At 40.8% G+C, this 14740-nt stretch overlaps 1 protein-coding gene across 1 annotated transcript in view; it reads left to right on the plus strand.

Annotated features, from left to right (window-relative positions):
* Positions 1 to 9005, plus strand: part of LOC121955513 (steroid hormone receptor ERR2-like) — a 46569-nt gene extending 37564 nt beyond the window's left edge. Inside the window, exons 6-7 of the mRNA XM_042503509.1 lie at positions 3330 to 3599; positions 8761 to 9005. Coding sequence (XP_042359443.1) covers positions 3330 to 3599; positions 8761 to 9005 — 515 coding nt within the window. The remainder of the gene's footprint in view (positions 1 to 3329; positions 3600 to 8760) is intronic.
* Positions 9006 to 14740: the final 5735 nt, after the last annotated feature.

Consider the following 14740-nt stretch of genomic DNA (forward strand, 5'->3'; position numbering starts at 1 on the left):
GTAAACAATCACTAACAGCCCACAGTCTGCTGAGGACTGGGCACCGTATAGAAATAGACACATGCTATGGTGTTAAATCATATGGTTCAGTATGTCCTATTATATCATGGAGTGTTACGGATAAAGAATTAATTTCCAAATTGGATTCACCATCATTCAAAAGAGCATTACAAAGGCAGAATGGACTCGTGTGGTTAAATTGTTTAGGCAACATAAGACTTGGTGGGGGAACATTTTGATTTTGATGCTAACAAATCTCCCTTTCCCACCAAAATTAGCGCATGCACACAGGTTTTTCAAACACGGGTAAACCCACTAAATATCGGTGATAGACTGCATTCCCCGGCCAGTGAACACACCACTGCAGCACACAAGTCTGACTTTCTGTTAGCTTTTGTATGTGTGTGTGTGTTTTGTTGATGTGCCCGTGTGATGTCACGGACAGACCAGAGGTCCCTGAAATTTTTTCAGTGGCTTCTTATCTTTATATATAATGCATTTTTATTTTATTTAGACAGGGACAGTGCACAATAAAACATTAACCTTATATAAAATAAGGAGAGATGCATTGTAACAGGTCTTAGCAACCTTCTATTTTCCGCCCATAGTCCCTGGGCAGGTATTTGGAGCAAATAAATTAATGAAAGAATTTGATTAAATAAACATTAGTTCATTTTCCACACATTATTTCCCCCATATGCCACCCCACTTAATTATGATGAATCTCAAATTTGTGACAAATTAGAGCTAGAAAATGATCAGGGCACAGTCATTCTTACATCCTAAAACCAGTTTGTTCCTTTTTCCATCCAATAAAAATTAGATATGTGCAATGCTGCACAATCCCATATCCCAAAACAGCATGTTAAGTATTACAGAACTACAAAACAGATCTTAAAACCAAACCACAGTAGATGAACTCTGGTTTGATTTGGCTAAAGCTAAATTTACTTACCCCGCTCTCTCCCTTACTGATTCTGAACCAATACTTTGAGAATTTTTTTTCATTATTTTGAGATATTTAGTTTGTTATCTTACTTACTATGACAGTAGCTCTACAGCGTACCTGAGCTAGTTTGACTAAAAAGGTAACTCGCCAAGCTTAGCTGAGTTTTAGTTCTGCCATCTCAGCTTTTGACTATAGTAAAATTCTCTCAATTTGGTGTATTTAAGTTCCTTATTAATCACATATTTAAATGCATATAACTGTAGATAGGTTTGCATTTTGTTTCAAGTGCATCTTTAGGTATTTAGGTATTATGATAAGTCTTAAAGGTAGCAAATGAAGGCATTCAACCCCTTCTGTGTTGTGCTGGTTAACTCCTTTTCCTTAATTTCTATTTTACTGCTCTCCGTCTTTGTTGGGTGGAGTGACAGATAATTCCTGTTCATATAGTGCAGTGAAAACCTGTCGTTCCTCCTGTCTCCTCATGCTTTTTGTCATCAATAGGGGAGAAAACTGCAGAGACGGAGACATAAACATTACCCAGTTTGCTCAATATTGTGTCATGTTTGGTCAAACGGCAGTAAATCAGTGGGGTGAAATATTGATATTTCATCAGTGGGAATCACCCTCCACAGCGACACTTAACTCAGCCACCTCGGGGCGACACACCTGAAGCTCCGGGGCGACCCCCAGGGAGCCGGGAAGTCACTCCATCGCTTCAGTAAATTGAGTGGAAAGGGAAAAAAACACAGGCTGGGGAAAAGAAAGATGAAGAGAAGGAGGAGGCAGCTGAAGAGGGTGACGCTTCCTTCAGAAAATGTGTAAAAATAAATGTAGAAAGAAAAGGCGGAGCATATAAAAGAGACGATGCCCCAAAAGGTGGTGTACTACTGATTTATTAACGCTTTTATTCTGAACTGAATGAGAGGTTTGATGTATGAAACATAATAATAAGCATTAGTCTTGTCTGAATCATTGCTCCTTCACATCGGTTTTTCTAACTCACTTTGTCCACACATGTAACATGCTGCAGTCATTGATCCTCCCTCATTATTCTAAATACACCTTATGGGATTAAAGCCATTAATTTTCTCGTCTTTTGGGGATGGAGAGTAAATTCATGAATTCCCGATGCAGCCTACAGTATCTACGTTCAGTGATCCCGTAGTTCCTCCATCCCCCCACTAAACGTGTACCGGATGTCCTCCATCAACTGTCTGTTTGTCAGATCTGAGGCTTGGATCGATCCCCCTTTCGCATTTGGTGGACTGATTACAATCTACTAATCAATGACACCCCCAGCACTCTTTTCTCTCTCCCTCATTCTCTCTCTCTCCCCGTCGTTTCTCTATTTGCTTGATAAGAACCATCGGGAGGACCTCCTTTTAAGTCAGCCTGCCCCACTCCCATCCATACAGCCTCAGATTTAAGTAAGCAGTGTGTTGGGTTCAAGGCCCTGGTCAATACCCCCCAATCACCTTCCTATTCACTGTAGAGCAGTGAAAGGTATTGTGGCGCTGGAGGTCCTTTCAGATGTCCGTCTGTTTGATGTGGTGTGTGTGAATGTTAGAGAAGAGAGTTGATGGGTCGACCTCGAGATCTTGGAAGAAATGTTAGAAGGTTGAACACGAGAGACAAAAGGATCAAGAAGGTGTCTATCAGGTGTAATATATTTTGTTATTCTCACTTTTTTTTCTTGTTTCGTGCTGAAAGTGGCTTTATATAAATCCAAAATTCCTTGAAAGTTCACATGACTAATTTATAACCTTTATTTTAAGAAACAACACTGATAAGAAATGATACCTGCTACATTGGAGAGAAGTTTTGCACCTTATTTGATCAATAATTTTATAGTATAATGACAAATGGTGACACATATCAGAAATAATGATGAATCGGGACATTTTGTCAATTTTTAAATCCAGGCTTCAGTTTTTTGCTATGAAAAGAATTAATTTTGTATTCTCTCGTGTACCATGACAAGAATAAGAGGTGGTTGGGTTTAAGAGTGGATTTGTCCTCACTAAGCGGTGTCTCATGTGCTTATGTGGTGGGTTGCAGCAGGACCGACTGTCGACGGTTGATGGTTGAAGCAGCCGGCTCATGTTTCAAAGGCCTCCGTACTTGACAGATTTATATTCTTCTCTTAAGCCACCGCATACAGTCATCGGCCTCTGTTTCAAGTTGGACTTCTCTGGGGATTATACAGGGTTGTATACACAGCCCGTAAAACACATGGAGGACTTGAGTCGGCCAATTACAATGCGGCGAGGTTAATGGGTTGATCTCATGATTTGTCATGTGGTTAAACAGTGTGTGTGTGTGTGCAGCGACACCTGGAAAGAAAATCCCCCAAAATAACATTTTCTTTTTAATTCTGCAGGTTTTTCCACTCTCTCGCTGGCAGACCAGATGAGTCTACTGCAGAGCGCCTGGATGGAGATTCTGGTGCTGAGCATTGTGTTTCGCTCGCTGCCCTGCGAGGACGAGATCGTGTACGCAGAGGACTACGTGGTGGACGAGGAGCAGGCGAGGATCTCAGGCCTGCTGGACCTGCATGTCGCCATCCTGCCGCTGGTCCGACGCTACAAGAAGCTGCGCATGGAAAAGGAGGAGTTTGTCACGCTCAAAGCCATCGCCCTCGCCAACTCTGGTATAGTTGACCTCCAGGATCCCGCTGTTGGTGTTCATAAACTGATACAGTGCAGCCAAACATTGCTCAAACCCACAGAACTTTATTCTGAATTCCAGCAGTGACACCAGCGTTTCCAAAAATACCAAATATTTTAGGCAGCTTTGGGGAAACATGGGAACACACCAAGAATACTTTCATTTGACGCAGTCTTGAGCCCCCTCCCCACTGAACGAATAACCCGCTAACAACTAATACCTGGCTGTAGTCTTAAAAAGGAAGGTTTACAATCAGTGTTCATTCCCAGTAAAAATCACTCTATTTAACAGCTATTTATTAGCTCCAGCTCCAGTCAGCATTGATGGAAACATGATACCTGGGTGCACAGTATTAGCCTCTTTTCTAGCAAGATGCTATGACTGCTTGTTGCTTCCCACTGTTATTGGGTTATTTCCCAGCATCCTATTGTTTCCTTTAGGCCTGTACCTAATTCAGAATTATGTCAGGCAATCATAGAGTGTTTTAAAGTCAAGAGCGTTCACTCTGCAACAAAATCTGGAGACCAAAATGTCTCCAGAAGTGCACTGCACAGCATGCTAAGTAGCAAAAAAACAACAAAAAAGCTGTCTCCATCAACTGAGGAGTCTCGAATTGATGATTAGAATCTGCGACTTTAAAGGGGCAGCTCTAGTTTCCTTTATGTTGATTTATTTGAACGCAGCTGATTCACAAGGCTTATTTATGCTCCCTTTACGTAAAAAAACAAGATATGTCTGTTTTAAACAATGTAAACGTCACACTTTCATGCAATCTTTATTATGGCATTAATACAGCTAATAGATGGCACTAGAGGGCGCAGTCAAAAGTTTCACACAACAACTAACAAGGTGACGGTGACGGTGGAGGAGGTTGTTGCAACATATATTTTTGTTTGTTGTCAGACTCTTTTTAATAGGTCCGTCTTCCTTCTCTGGGATGCTCTGCAGTGTAGGTTGTTGCCAATGCTGGAACAGCAACTTTCTCTGCAGCGTTCTCAGCCGTTGAATCAGGCTTTTACCATCTGAAGGGACGTCTATACTCTTTTGCAGAGGTAGAACGGCTAATAGGAAAGCCCTTTCTCTGAAATGACCTGTGATTGGACAGAATTGTCATCACAAGAGTTGATTTTCTAAAGACTGAAAACAAGAGGAGGTGGAGAAGTCCAGTTTTCCCTCAGTCCTCTTGAATTACAAGATGCTCAAAATTTATTATACAATTTCCGTCAAATGAAGCCAAAATAAAACTGCCTACCCCAGCTTTAGAGTGAACATTAAAGGAAAAATACAGTAAAAAATATGTCAGAGCTTACATTGTAATGAATATGTATGTGTAAGATCACTTTTAAAACGATGAATTGAATTCATGGTTTATTGTAAATTTCAGTAATTCATATCATATAATTTTTCTCTAAAAACATTAAGGCATCAGGAGCTTGACATAAAGCCACATCTCTATGTTAAACCTTAAATAAATCTAGATAGTCGGCATTTAATTAAAGTAAACAAAGAAATAGAACAAAAAAAATGTTAAGTGGTCGTCTATATCTGGTGAGCCGATCACTTCCACGCTGAAGGAAACCTGATAAGAGGACATAAAGGTCAGGAGAACAGTTGTTTAATTCAGCACTCCCTATATGTGCGAGAGCGTGCGTGCATCTATATTTTAATCTATGTGCACGTATGTGTGCGTGCGTGTGTGTGTGTGTGCGTGCATGCTTGCTTGCGTGTGTGTGTGACTGTCACATTGCGCTCTCATTCTCTCCATCTCCATAACAGTGGCTGCCAGCGCGCCGCAGCCGAGGGAGATATATTTAGCATTTCATTAGGAAAACAGGGGCTGTCAATAAAATGTGTTAAGTGGAGTGGAATGAGCGTTGGGGAGCGACGGGCCTCGTTTGTTCCAATGTGAAGATGCTGCGCCCATATCGACAGTTTGCTTTTCATGAGGCCGGGCCTGTCCCCGACTAATCAATGCCTGTTAGGAGTCTTTTCTCCTGCCTGACTGAAAAATGAAAAATGCTGAGCCCAGAGCTTTAGTCTTCTGATGACAAACTCTCCATGGGAGAGAGAGGGGGGAGGATAAATGGGAGGGGAGAGCTAAAGGGAAGGGGGAGGGGGGGGGGGGGGTGATGGAAAGACAGGGATGTAAAGGTAAGGGAGAAGTGTGAGAGAGGAAGGCAGGGGTTGAGAGGGAGGCTCAGGGAGGGCGAAAGGGCAGCTTCGGCTCGTTTGAACACAGTCTCGGAGAGCTTCGGCTCCAGGGGTCCTGTGGGTGTGACAGCTGTGGAAATTCATGGCCATTGATTTTGTAATTAGCGGAGTATCGACGGGATTGACGCCAGGCTGCTGACGGATTACATGGAAATTGTTTCTTCAAAGTTAGTTTTGCATTCCGCCCCTAACCTCCTTCAACACACACACACATTTAAAAAAAAAAAAACACACTCCCCCTGTGCGTTTACACACACTGACACACATTTGAAAATCTTTCTTTCCCCTCCTCTCTCCGCCTAACACACACACACATATGCTCGCACAGCCAAACGAGGATCAGATCAGTATTAACATGAAGGTTTCAAATGAAGAGAGCTGGAACACATGTGCGGTCCACATAGCCTAGTTAATTTCCCAAGATAGAAACGCAATTTACACAGAAGGCGACTGGTAAAAGAGACTTAATCAGTCAGTTAGGAACATAATTAGCCTTGTACTTTCCTTTTTTCTGCCTCATTTACATGTTTATACACGGCCTTACTTCACTCCACAACTTTCATGACACATTGCAGGGCCGATCTAATTCACTCACACACTTCAATCAGCAGCCACGTTCGGTTTAGCCTCGGTAATGCGGCGTGTTTAGGATGAGACGAGACGCTCTCGTTCTGTCAGATATACCAAGATGAATTGTTTCGATTCAATTATAATGCAGAATTGAATTCGCACATTTGTATCTATCAGTTAATGAATTGTGGATATGATGCGTACACAGATTAGACCCGACACTGTGAGTCTGTGTGGTGAAATTGGCTGAAAGCAAACCACTGCTTGTCCATTAAAACGCTCTCTGTCAGCTTGTCCTTTTGGAGGACAAGCCTGTGTTTTTTTTCTCCTCTGACTTGTAGACTTATACATAGAGAGCAGTTTTTAATAAGTCTCAACTGGTTTTATTTTAGAGCCTATACATAAGGGGGCCAACTGCTCTTTCTTATGGAAATGAAGGCCATCTGCCGCCATCATTCAGCTGAACGATATCCTAGTAATGCAGCCATCTGAATTCATTAGCAGGGGGGATGTATGTGGTCCATGATACCAAAAGAAATGAATCTTTTTCCTGTCCCACCGTATATTTATACGGACCTACAGTACCTTCTCCCGCTCTCTCCCTAGAGTCCTGGCCACGCACAGGCATTTATTTAAGGAGCGTCATTAACTACTACCAAGAGAAAACCTCTCTCCAAAATTGCATGTTTGCAAAGACAAGCTGCAGAATTTAAAGCCAGCCAATGCTGCTTCAAAACACCAAGGTCCAGTCTCATTTCTTGTTTTTTTTTACCCTTTGTTTTTGAGTGCCCATTTGCCCCTCTGAACAGAGTTAAGACCCTGATACGTCATCAGCAGTCATTGATGGCTTTTACATAAACAGAAGTAAATGTGGCAAGGTTTGTGGTATTATGGTATTACTGGAGCTTGTCCAGTATTGAGAGAGACATCTCCAGCTCCAGCAGCGAAACAGGTTACAACATAACATCTTAGTAATTTTCCCTCATCAATGTACATCCATTAAAGTGCTGGTTTTTGCCACTAATATGTTCAAATTGACATTAGTGTCTGACAATATTTTGGAAAGGACCCCAGAGAGAAAAAAATGTTTGTTTTTTTGACCTTTTTTTTTTGAGTCTCGCTCAAGGAGAAGTCTCGTTCTGAAATCTTGGGAGAAGTGATTTGTTGTAGGAAAACAATGTTAAAAGCGTTAGTGAGAGTCAGAAAGAGGAGTGTCAAGAAGAGTTTGTTGTGTTGGAGTACAGAAAGCAGAGCTCAGCGTTATCTGAAACATTTTCAGGGTCATGGCTTGAATTTTTTGCCGATTTGGACAATGTGGAAAAGTCTGTGAGGTTTCAGAACGGGACTTCTCCTTTAATGAGACTTGGCCATAATAGACAGGATCAGTGAACAGTGTACAGAAAAACTTTTTATTTCTCTGCAGGGCCTTTTCTAAATGTGGTCAGACACTTACAGTGACAATCTGGACCTGTCAATGGCAAAAACCAGCACTTACAGTGGCTGTAACATTGACAGTGCACAATTGCCCGTAGGGATAACTTAGCAGTCTAGTCTCTCTCAATCGTGGACCAATTTCAAAAGCTGTTGTTCTCATTAGTCACTTGGACACAAAAACAGGGAAAATGGTCCAAATTGAAGAAATACTGAAGTTTCCCGTTAAGTTTAATGCTATCAGTGGATAAAACAAGTCATCAAATAAAAAAGAACACAGCTTCATTTTCAGGTCACTCATTTGTAGGCTAACGTTAGCAATCCGTATTCTGACCCTTACAGTCCGCACTTAAATAAGAGGAGCAGTAACAAGTGCAGCAACTTTACTGCTGGTCTAAATTTCAGGCATCGTAAGCCATCAAAGCCAGGGAATTTAACATGAGATTTTGTCAAAATGAGGGACTGTCATGCACACATCAGCAATTATAATGCAGTCTTAACTAGAAAGCTACCTCTATCAAGTAATCCGCATACAAGCAATTTTTTTTGTTACTCTAATTATAAAAAAAGGACCGTTATACATTAAAACAACACTGAAAGTGCTGCACATAACTGGAGACAGATTCACAGGTCGTCAGATACTGACTTTGTATCGTCGACTACCCCAATTGTTGAATTTGTCTTTCTCCAGAGTTACATACATCACGTTTAAACTAAGATTATACATGGGTTATTGGAATTTTCAAATCTTTATTAACAGAGAAAATGCATTTGTGGGTTTCTTTTGTTGCTTGCGCAGCCATCTTGCTGCTGATTTCTCATAACACTCGATTTGGAGTGTACTGTTGAATAACCTCAGTTTGAGGGACATTCAGTCCTAACACTTCAAATCTTCTCTTCTCTTTCTCCCCCCACCACTCTTCTTGCTCCAGACTCCATGCACATAGAGAACATCGAGGCCGTCCAAAGGCTCCAGGATTCTCTCCACGAGGCCCTGCAGGACTTTGAGGGCTCCCAGCATCCAGAGGACCCTCGGCGGGCGGGCAAGCTGCTAATGACCCTGCCGCTGCTCCGTCAGACCGCCACCAAGGCCGTTCAGCACTTCTACAGCATCAAAATGCAGGGCAAAGTCCCCATGCACAAACTATTCCTCGAGATGCTGGAGGCCAAGGCTTGACACCCGGGCCAGATGTTTGACAGACAGCTGCATCACCCAACGGGAGGCGAGGGACAGCCCATAAAAGATAAAGGTGGTGTGCCAATTGACAGTAAAAGGATGAAGCTTGGACTACTGAGTCATTTTAACTTTTAAACAGTAATAAACATAAAAAAGGGACTTGAAATGGTTTTAAAAAAGGGTGAATATCAACCTGAGTCACACGGGATCATGATGATGTATATAAAGATGTTGTGTACAGAAATCAGGCAGCCGCGGTCTTGTTATAACCAGAGACCCGTTGCTCTATATCACCTGAGGCTTCTGTGAATTTGTTTCTTATCTTATTTTCATCTCAAAATCAAAGTGTGTTAATATAAATGTCCTAAAGAGCCGTACGGCTACGTAGCCACATTATGTATTTCTTTCTTTCATATTTTCTAATCTCAGTTGTTAAAGCAATAGTCTCTAACTGGTCTACATATAATATGTGTACTGTATATTGTGTGAAATTGCACTGGGCGGGAGGGGAGAATTGTTCGACATATTCTTATATTCGTCATCAAAGAAAGTGGCGCCCACCACGGGTCTGTAAGATTCTCGATTTCCTCGTACTATATTTACCTCGTAGTAGCTTCATCGACTCAGCGGTTATAGTCAACTTGGTGCTTACCGAAGGACAATGGTTGGCTGGAGATCATAGTTCACAAGAGTTTGCACTAAGCATCTATGAATAACGTGGCAATAATGGGTGTTGAACAAGCGAGCTCGGAGTCTCAGTGAGTGGTTTCTGCTCATAGACACTAAACTCACTCTTCACTTCTGTCTGTGTTCAGCAAATATTGGCAACTATACAAACTGTGAAGGATACACAATAAGCTACAGTCTGTGCTGATAATTTTAAACTGTGACGAATTAAAAAAAGGTTTATAATATTTAAACGCAGGTACAATAACAGCAACATCTATGCAATTTAATGCAATCTAATTTACTCTGTAATACAGCCTACAACAAATACTACCGTTGTGAATTTTATAGTAGGGATGCACGATATTTTGCCGATATCTGATATGCCGATATTTTCCAACTCATTTTGGTTAGTTACCGATGCCGATACCAATATATGCACTTTTTTTCCCTCCTAACTACAGAGAAAATCAATATTCTCCTGAAGTGCAATTTACATATCATGCCTACCCTTGTCGTGATGGCGCACAGGCAGATGCAGGTACATTCATTGGTCAAAATACGAAAACTACTCCAACTTGAGTTTTATGTAGAATATGTCATATTTATTTTTATATAACATTTTAAAAAAAAATTTTAAATTCCTCCTACTTAAACAGGCTTGGATAATGCTCTCTCTGAGACTGTCCTGAAAATAGCCACAATCAGGGCGATTTTGACCAATTTTGTCGAACTAATGGTGCACAAATAAAGAGTCATCTTATCGGCCTGTCAGATCGGCACAAACGTTTATTTCCGGCAGATGTCAATATTTCATTTTAAAGTCTTTGTGCTGATGTTATCATGCATCCCTAGTTTAAAATGTTCAGTTTGTGTCACATAGGTGCTGATTTGGCTCTCTGCTCATTTTTAAGTTTGCAATGGTGGCATATTAGATTGCATTATATTGTGTAGGTTTTGCTTTTTCTTTTATCCAGCCCCCTTTGTTGAGTTTGCTCAAACAACAAGTGTCACTATATTGATCACATTATTTCCACAGTTAATCACATTAGTTTGTTTTTGGTCAAAGTCCTGTGTGATACCAAAGTCTGCTTGCTAGATTCATCTTAATTTTAAACATCTCCTGTAGTTTGTTCTCAGTGTGGACAAAAGGTTAGATAGTGTGACTCACAGAGAGGAAACTTGACTCCAGTTAGGGATGTTAATGGTCAACTGTTAATCAGCAAACTACTAAGAATATTTTTTAATTGTTAGGCATGTCGGGCTATAGGTTAAGTTTGCTACTCTAAGCAGTAGTATGCTTTTAGCACTATAGAGACAGAGTGCAGCCGGTCATACTCTGGAAGCTACACCCACCAGGGGAAACTATCGGTGCCACAATATACAAACAAGGACTGAAACGCTAAAAAAATGCCTGAAGCTATAGCTAAAAACATTAGATATAACCATGTCAAAAGGTTGATTTAGCAAATTATGGTCTCCCAGAGAGGTAAAAAGTAATAGTTAGCTTTAACCTCCACAGTTTGCCCGGTCAGACTCGCAAAATAATTGCTGCTCAAGGTTCACTAAGTGTCAGGATCCCACAGTTCCCCCCCTGTTGTCACTGCTGATCCCTCACTTCTGTATCCACTTTTGTCTTCTTAAAAAAAATTTTTTTGAGTTCAGCAGCTTACAAAACTTAGTTCTGAGTTATTTGCACTGATGGTAATGTTTTGTTCCACCACACAAAAGCTTTTAGACAATTTTTTGTTGTTTTCTAGCAGACATAAATGTCAGGGAGTCACCTTCATGTAATACAAAGTCATTGGAGAACAGTGGATTGTTTTCCTCCCTGGAGGGATCGGGATTTAAACGTGCTGTCTCAAAACTGATAATGATGCTGCACTGTTAAGCTCGCTGCTACTACTCTTGCGCACCACCCAAGTTGAGTGGGAGCTAGCTAGTATCGCTTCTGCTATAATCGCAGAATAAGCATTGCAGCTAGCTAGCTCTGGTTGGTGCGTAGTGCAGAGTGGCCGAGGCTAATTTCAACTAACCAGTGCAGACCAGAGGATGGGCCCCATGTTTCAGCATGTTAATGCAATAAGCAGGCCATCTGTCAGCAAAGCCAACAGAAAATGTAAAAAAGGCAAAATATTTATGTTACAAAACATTAAATTTTAACCACCACCATAGTGCTTTGAAATGCAGCACTAAAGCTCAATGAGTCAGTGGAGCGCAGAAATAAGATTAAAGGCCTCTTGCATTTCGCATCATTTTCTGTTTGTTTTTTTTATCTCTCTTGAAAAACTTTCCGATTAGTTAGAGGTTTTTGGGTGTCGGTCTACTGAAAGCAAAATCACTCTAAACTGACATCCCCTAAAACAAGTTAAAATTGCATTTGCAACTCCAAAACCCATAAATACTCATTAAATAAAGATGTTTTCACATGCAAGTACACACTACTGCACCAGCTTAAGCTTGACAGATGATGCTTCCTTTTTATTACTTTCACCAGTTTCAGGGCAAGTTGGGTAAGACAGCAGCGTTTAAATCTATTTGGATAAATCACAGATGACTACAGGTTTAAATCACCAGGAAAAAGTTGCATTGAATGTTTCTGTAAACCACTGATACATTACATTTGCACTTTATTTTATAACAGATACGTTGAAACTTTACGTTCTCAACAATGCTGTGGTTTACGTGTGGTTAGGTTTAGGCAAAAATGAGTTGGTTTTGGTTAAGAAAAGATCATGGTTAGCTTAAGATACCTATGTTCGATGGCTCAAACACCTGTGGAAATGCTGTCATGTGCTGTTGAAAACACTGATGGAGGGTTGCCAAAAAACAACAGGTTTTGTTGTTCGTTGGCCTCCAATGGTGGTTTGCAGCTTGGCAGTTGTTTCGCCCAGATGATACGCAACCCATCTCCATCTCCCAATGACAGATCACCTTATATATTACCTTACTTTAGAAATGTTGGTATGATGAATGCAAGGTATTCATGGTTTGCAGAAGCGTACAATGCCAACCTTTCCTTCTGCGGACTGCGCTGTGAAACAATATAATGACACTTGTGTTTCTGAAAAAAACTTAAATTACTCCTCAAAATGAAACTGAGAAGGGCAACAACAACACTGAGAAGGGCTCTCAGAGAGCGCAGACCTCCGCCAAGGCCAAATGATCCCACAATGGGAACAAAAGTTAAAAATAGTTTGAGTATCCGCTCCATGATTGGGATCCACTCCAAAATTGAATGGGTACTTACTTGGCCCATGCTACACTCTTCCACCAAGTTTCAGGAATATCAGGCCAGTGGTTTTTCCGTAATCCTGCTGACAAACAAACAAACAAACAAACAAAATGAACCTCCTTGGCAGAGATTATAATGACATTTTAGCTCGCTGAGGAATACAGATTTTTTTGCTCATCATTCAGACTGGCAGTGTATTTTCATTTCTGCAAAAAAAGAAAAATAAGTAATAAATCTGTATACTCCAGAAGTGATAGCTAACTTTTATAGGGTTATATCTATCAGTTGTTAGCGAGTTGCCAAATTATTCAAAGAAAGCAATCAGAATAATGTAATACAGTTATAAACATGTTATCATAAGATCAAACTAGTACAATAATCAGCTGCTCGTAGGATTTTAGTGAGACCAATGTTGTCCCTTGTTAACACTTTAAAGCAGTCTTTAAGTGATTAAAGTGCCATTAGCTTCTGCCCAAACAAAAAGTAAACACTAAGTCAGGCGACCACTAACTTCAGGCCAGTTTCTACACTTGAAATGATCCCCACAGGAACAGACACTATTGATTCACTGTAATGTAATGCATAGATAATTATAACCCAAGACAGTAGATAAAACAGTTCCCATGATGCTCTTTTCCAAATATGTAGCCAGCTAATCCATCCCCAATGAGGGATGTGTCATCACTGTACAGAAGCAAACCAAAGTCTTCAAATAATGGAAAAAACTGCATTTTGAGCCAACCAGTCAACATGGCTGTTATTGACAGCATTAAAGGTTGTACCTTCATCCTGCTAATCGTCCAGCTGTGCATCCATTCATTGTGAGCATCTTCTGAACCTACCATGGTGCAAACAGCTAAACAAAATGAAAACTTTCTTTCTTTTTGTTCAGCCAATTTGTGCATTGATTAAGCATCTTTGTCAATATGAGATGCTGTGGGCAGTCTGCCATAAAAAAGTGATGTGTTTCATATTACTGTAGTATAAAGGAGCAGTGTGTAAGATTTAGGAGGATTTATTGGCATCTTGTGGTGAGGCTTGCAGCTTGAAAACAGCTGAAACTTCTCGAATTTAGAATTCCTCTAGTGTTCATTGGTCAGATGTTTCTTTTTTTTGTCAGATAACTTCACAGATGTTCAGAAGGTTTTTAACAGGGGCTGAATTAACTGCAAAGGTCTCTTCCTCTCTAAACTGAGATGGTCCGCCGGCCCAGCACCTGCTACTGTGTGCTCGCCTTTTTTCTCTAATAACTTTAGATTCAGACATTCAGGAGCTTTGTACCAGCAGCCAAACGATCTGCAGAGTTCTTGTCCTCTCCAAAACAAAGAGACCCAGTGATTTAAACCGAAATTAAAAAAATAATCATTAAAAACTGAACAAAGGCGTCTCATGTCACAAATCAGTTGGGTTTTTTTGTTTGTTTTTTTCACAGCTGTCGGAGACAGGCCAACAGACAGGCCTACAGCTTAATCAGTGTTTTTCCAATGCTCCTCATCGCAGAGGGGCTGCTAACTGTGGTGGCCCACGCAAAAACGTTAAAACAGGTATGCCTCTTGTCTATTCTGGGCTACTGCAGAAACATGGCTGTGCAACAAGGTGGTTCTGTGGCGAAGGACCAGTGTCCTAGGGTAGCGCCATGCTTTGAGCCCAATTTTACATAGTGGTGAAAAAGTGGAATTACATTATCTGGATCCATTGCGTGATGTCATGGTGCCTAAAAAGACTTTTTCCCATGGACTTAACTGTGAAAAAGAGTCTGTAAATCAGTGGATACATATTTTTGAGCGTAAAAACCCCTGAAAAATTACTTGTGTTCCTATCAGGATTCGATTAA

Source organism: Plectropomus leopardus, chromosome 16, assembly GCF_008729295.1.
Source record: "Plectropomus leopardus isolate mb chromosome 16, YSFRI_Pleo_2.0, whole genome shotgun sequence".
Lineage (NCBI taxonomy): Eukaryota > Metazoa > Chordata > Actinopteri > Perciformes > Serranidae > Plectropomus > Plectropomus leopardus.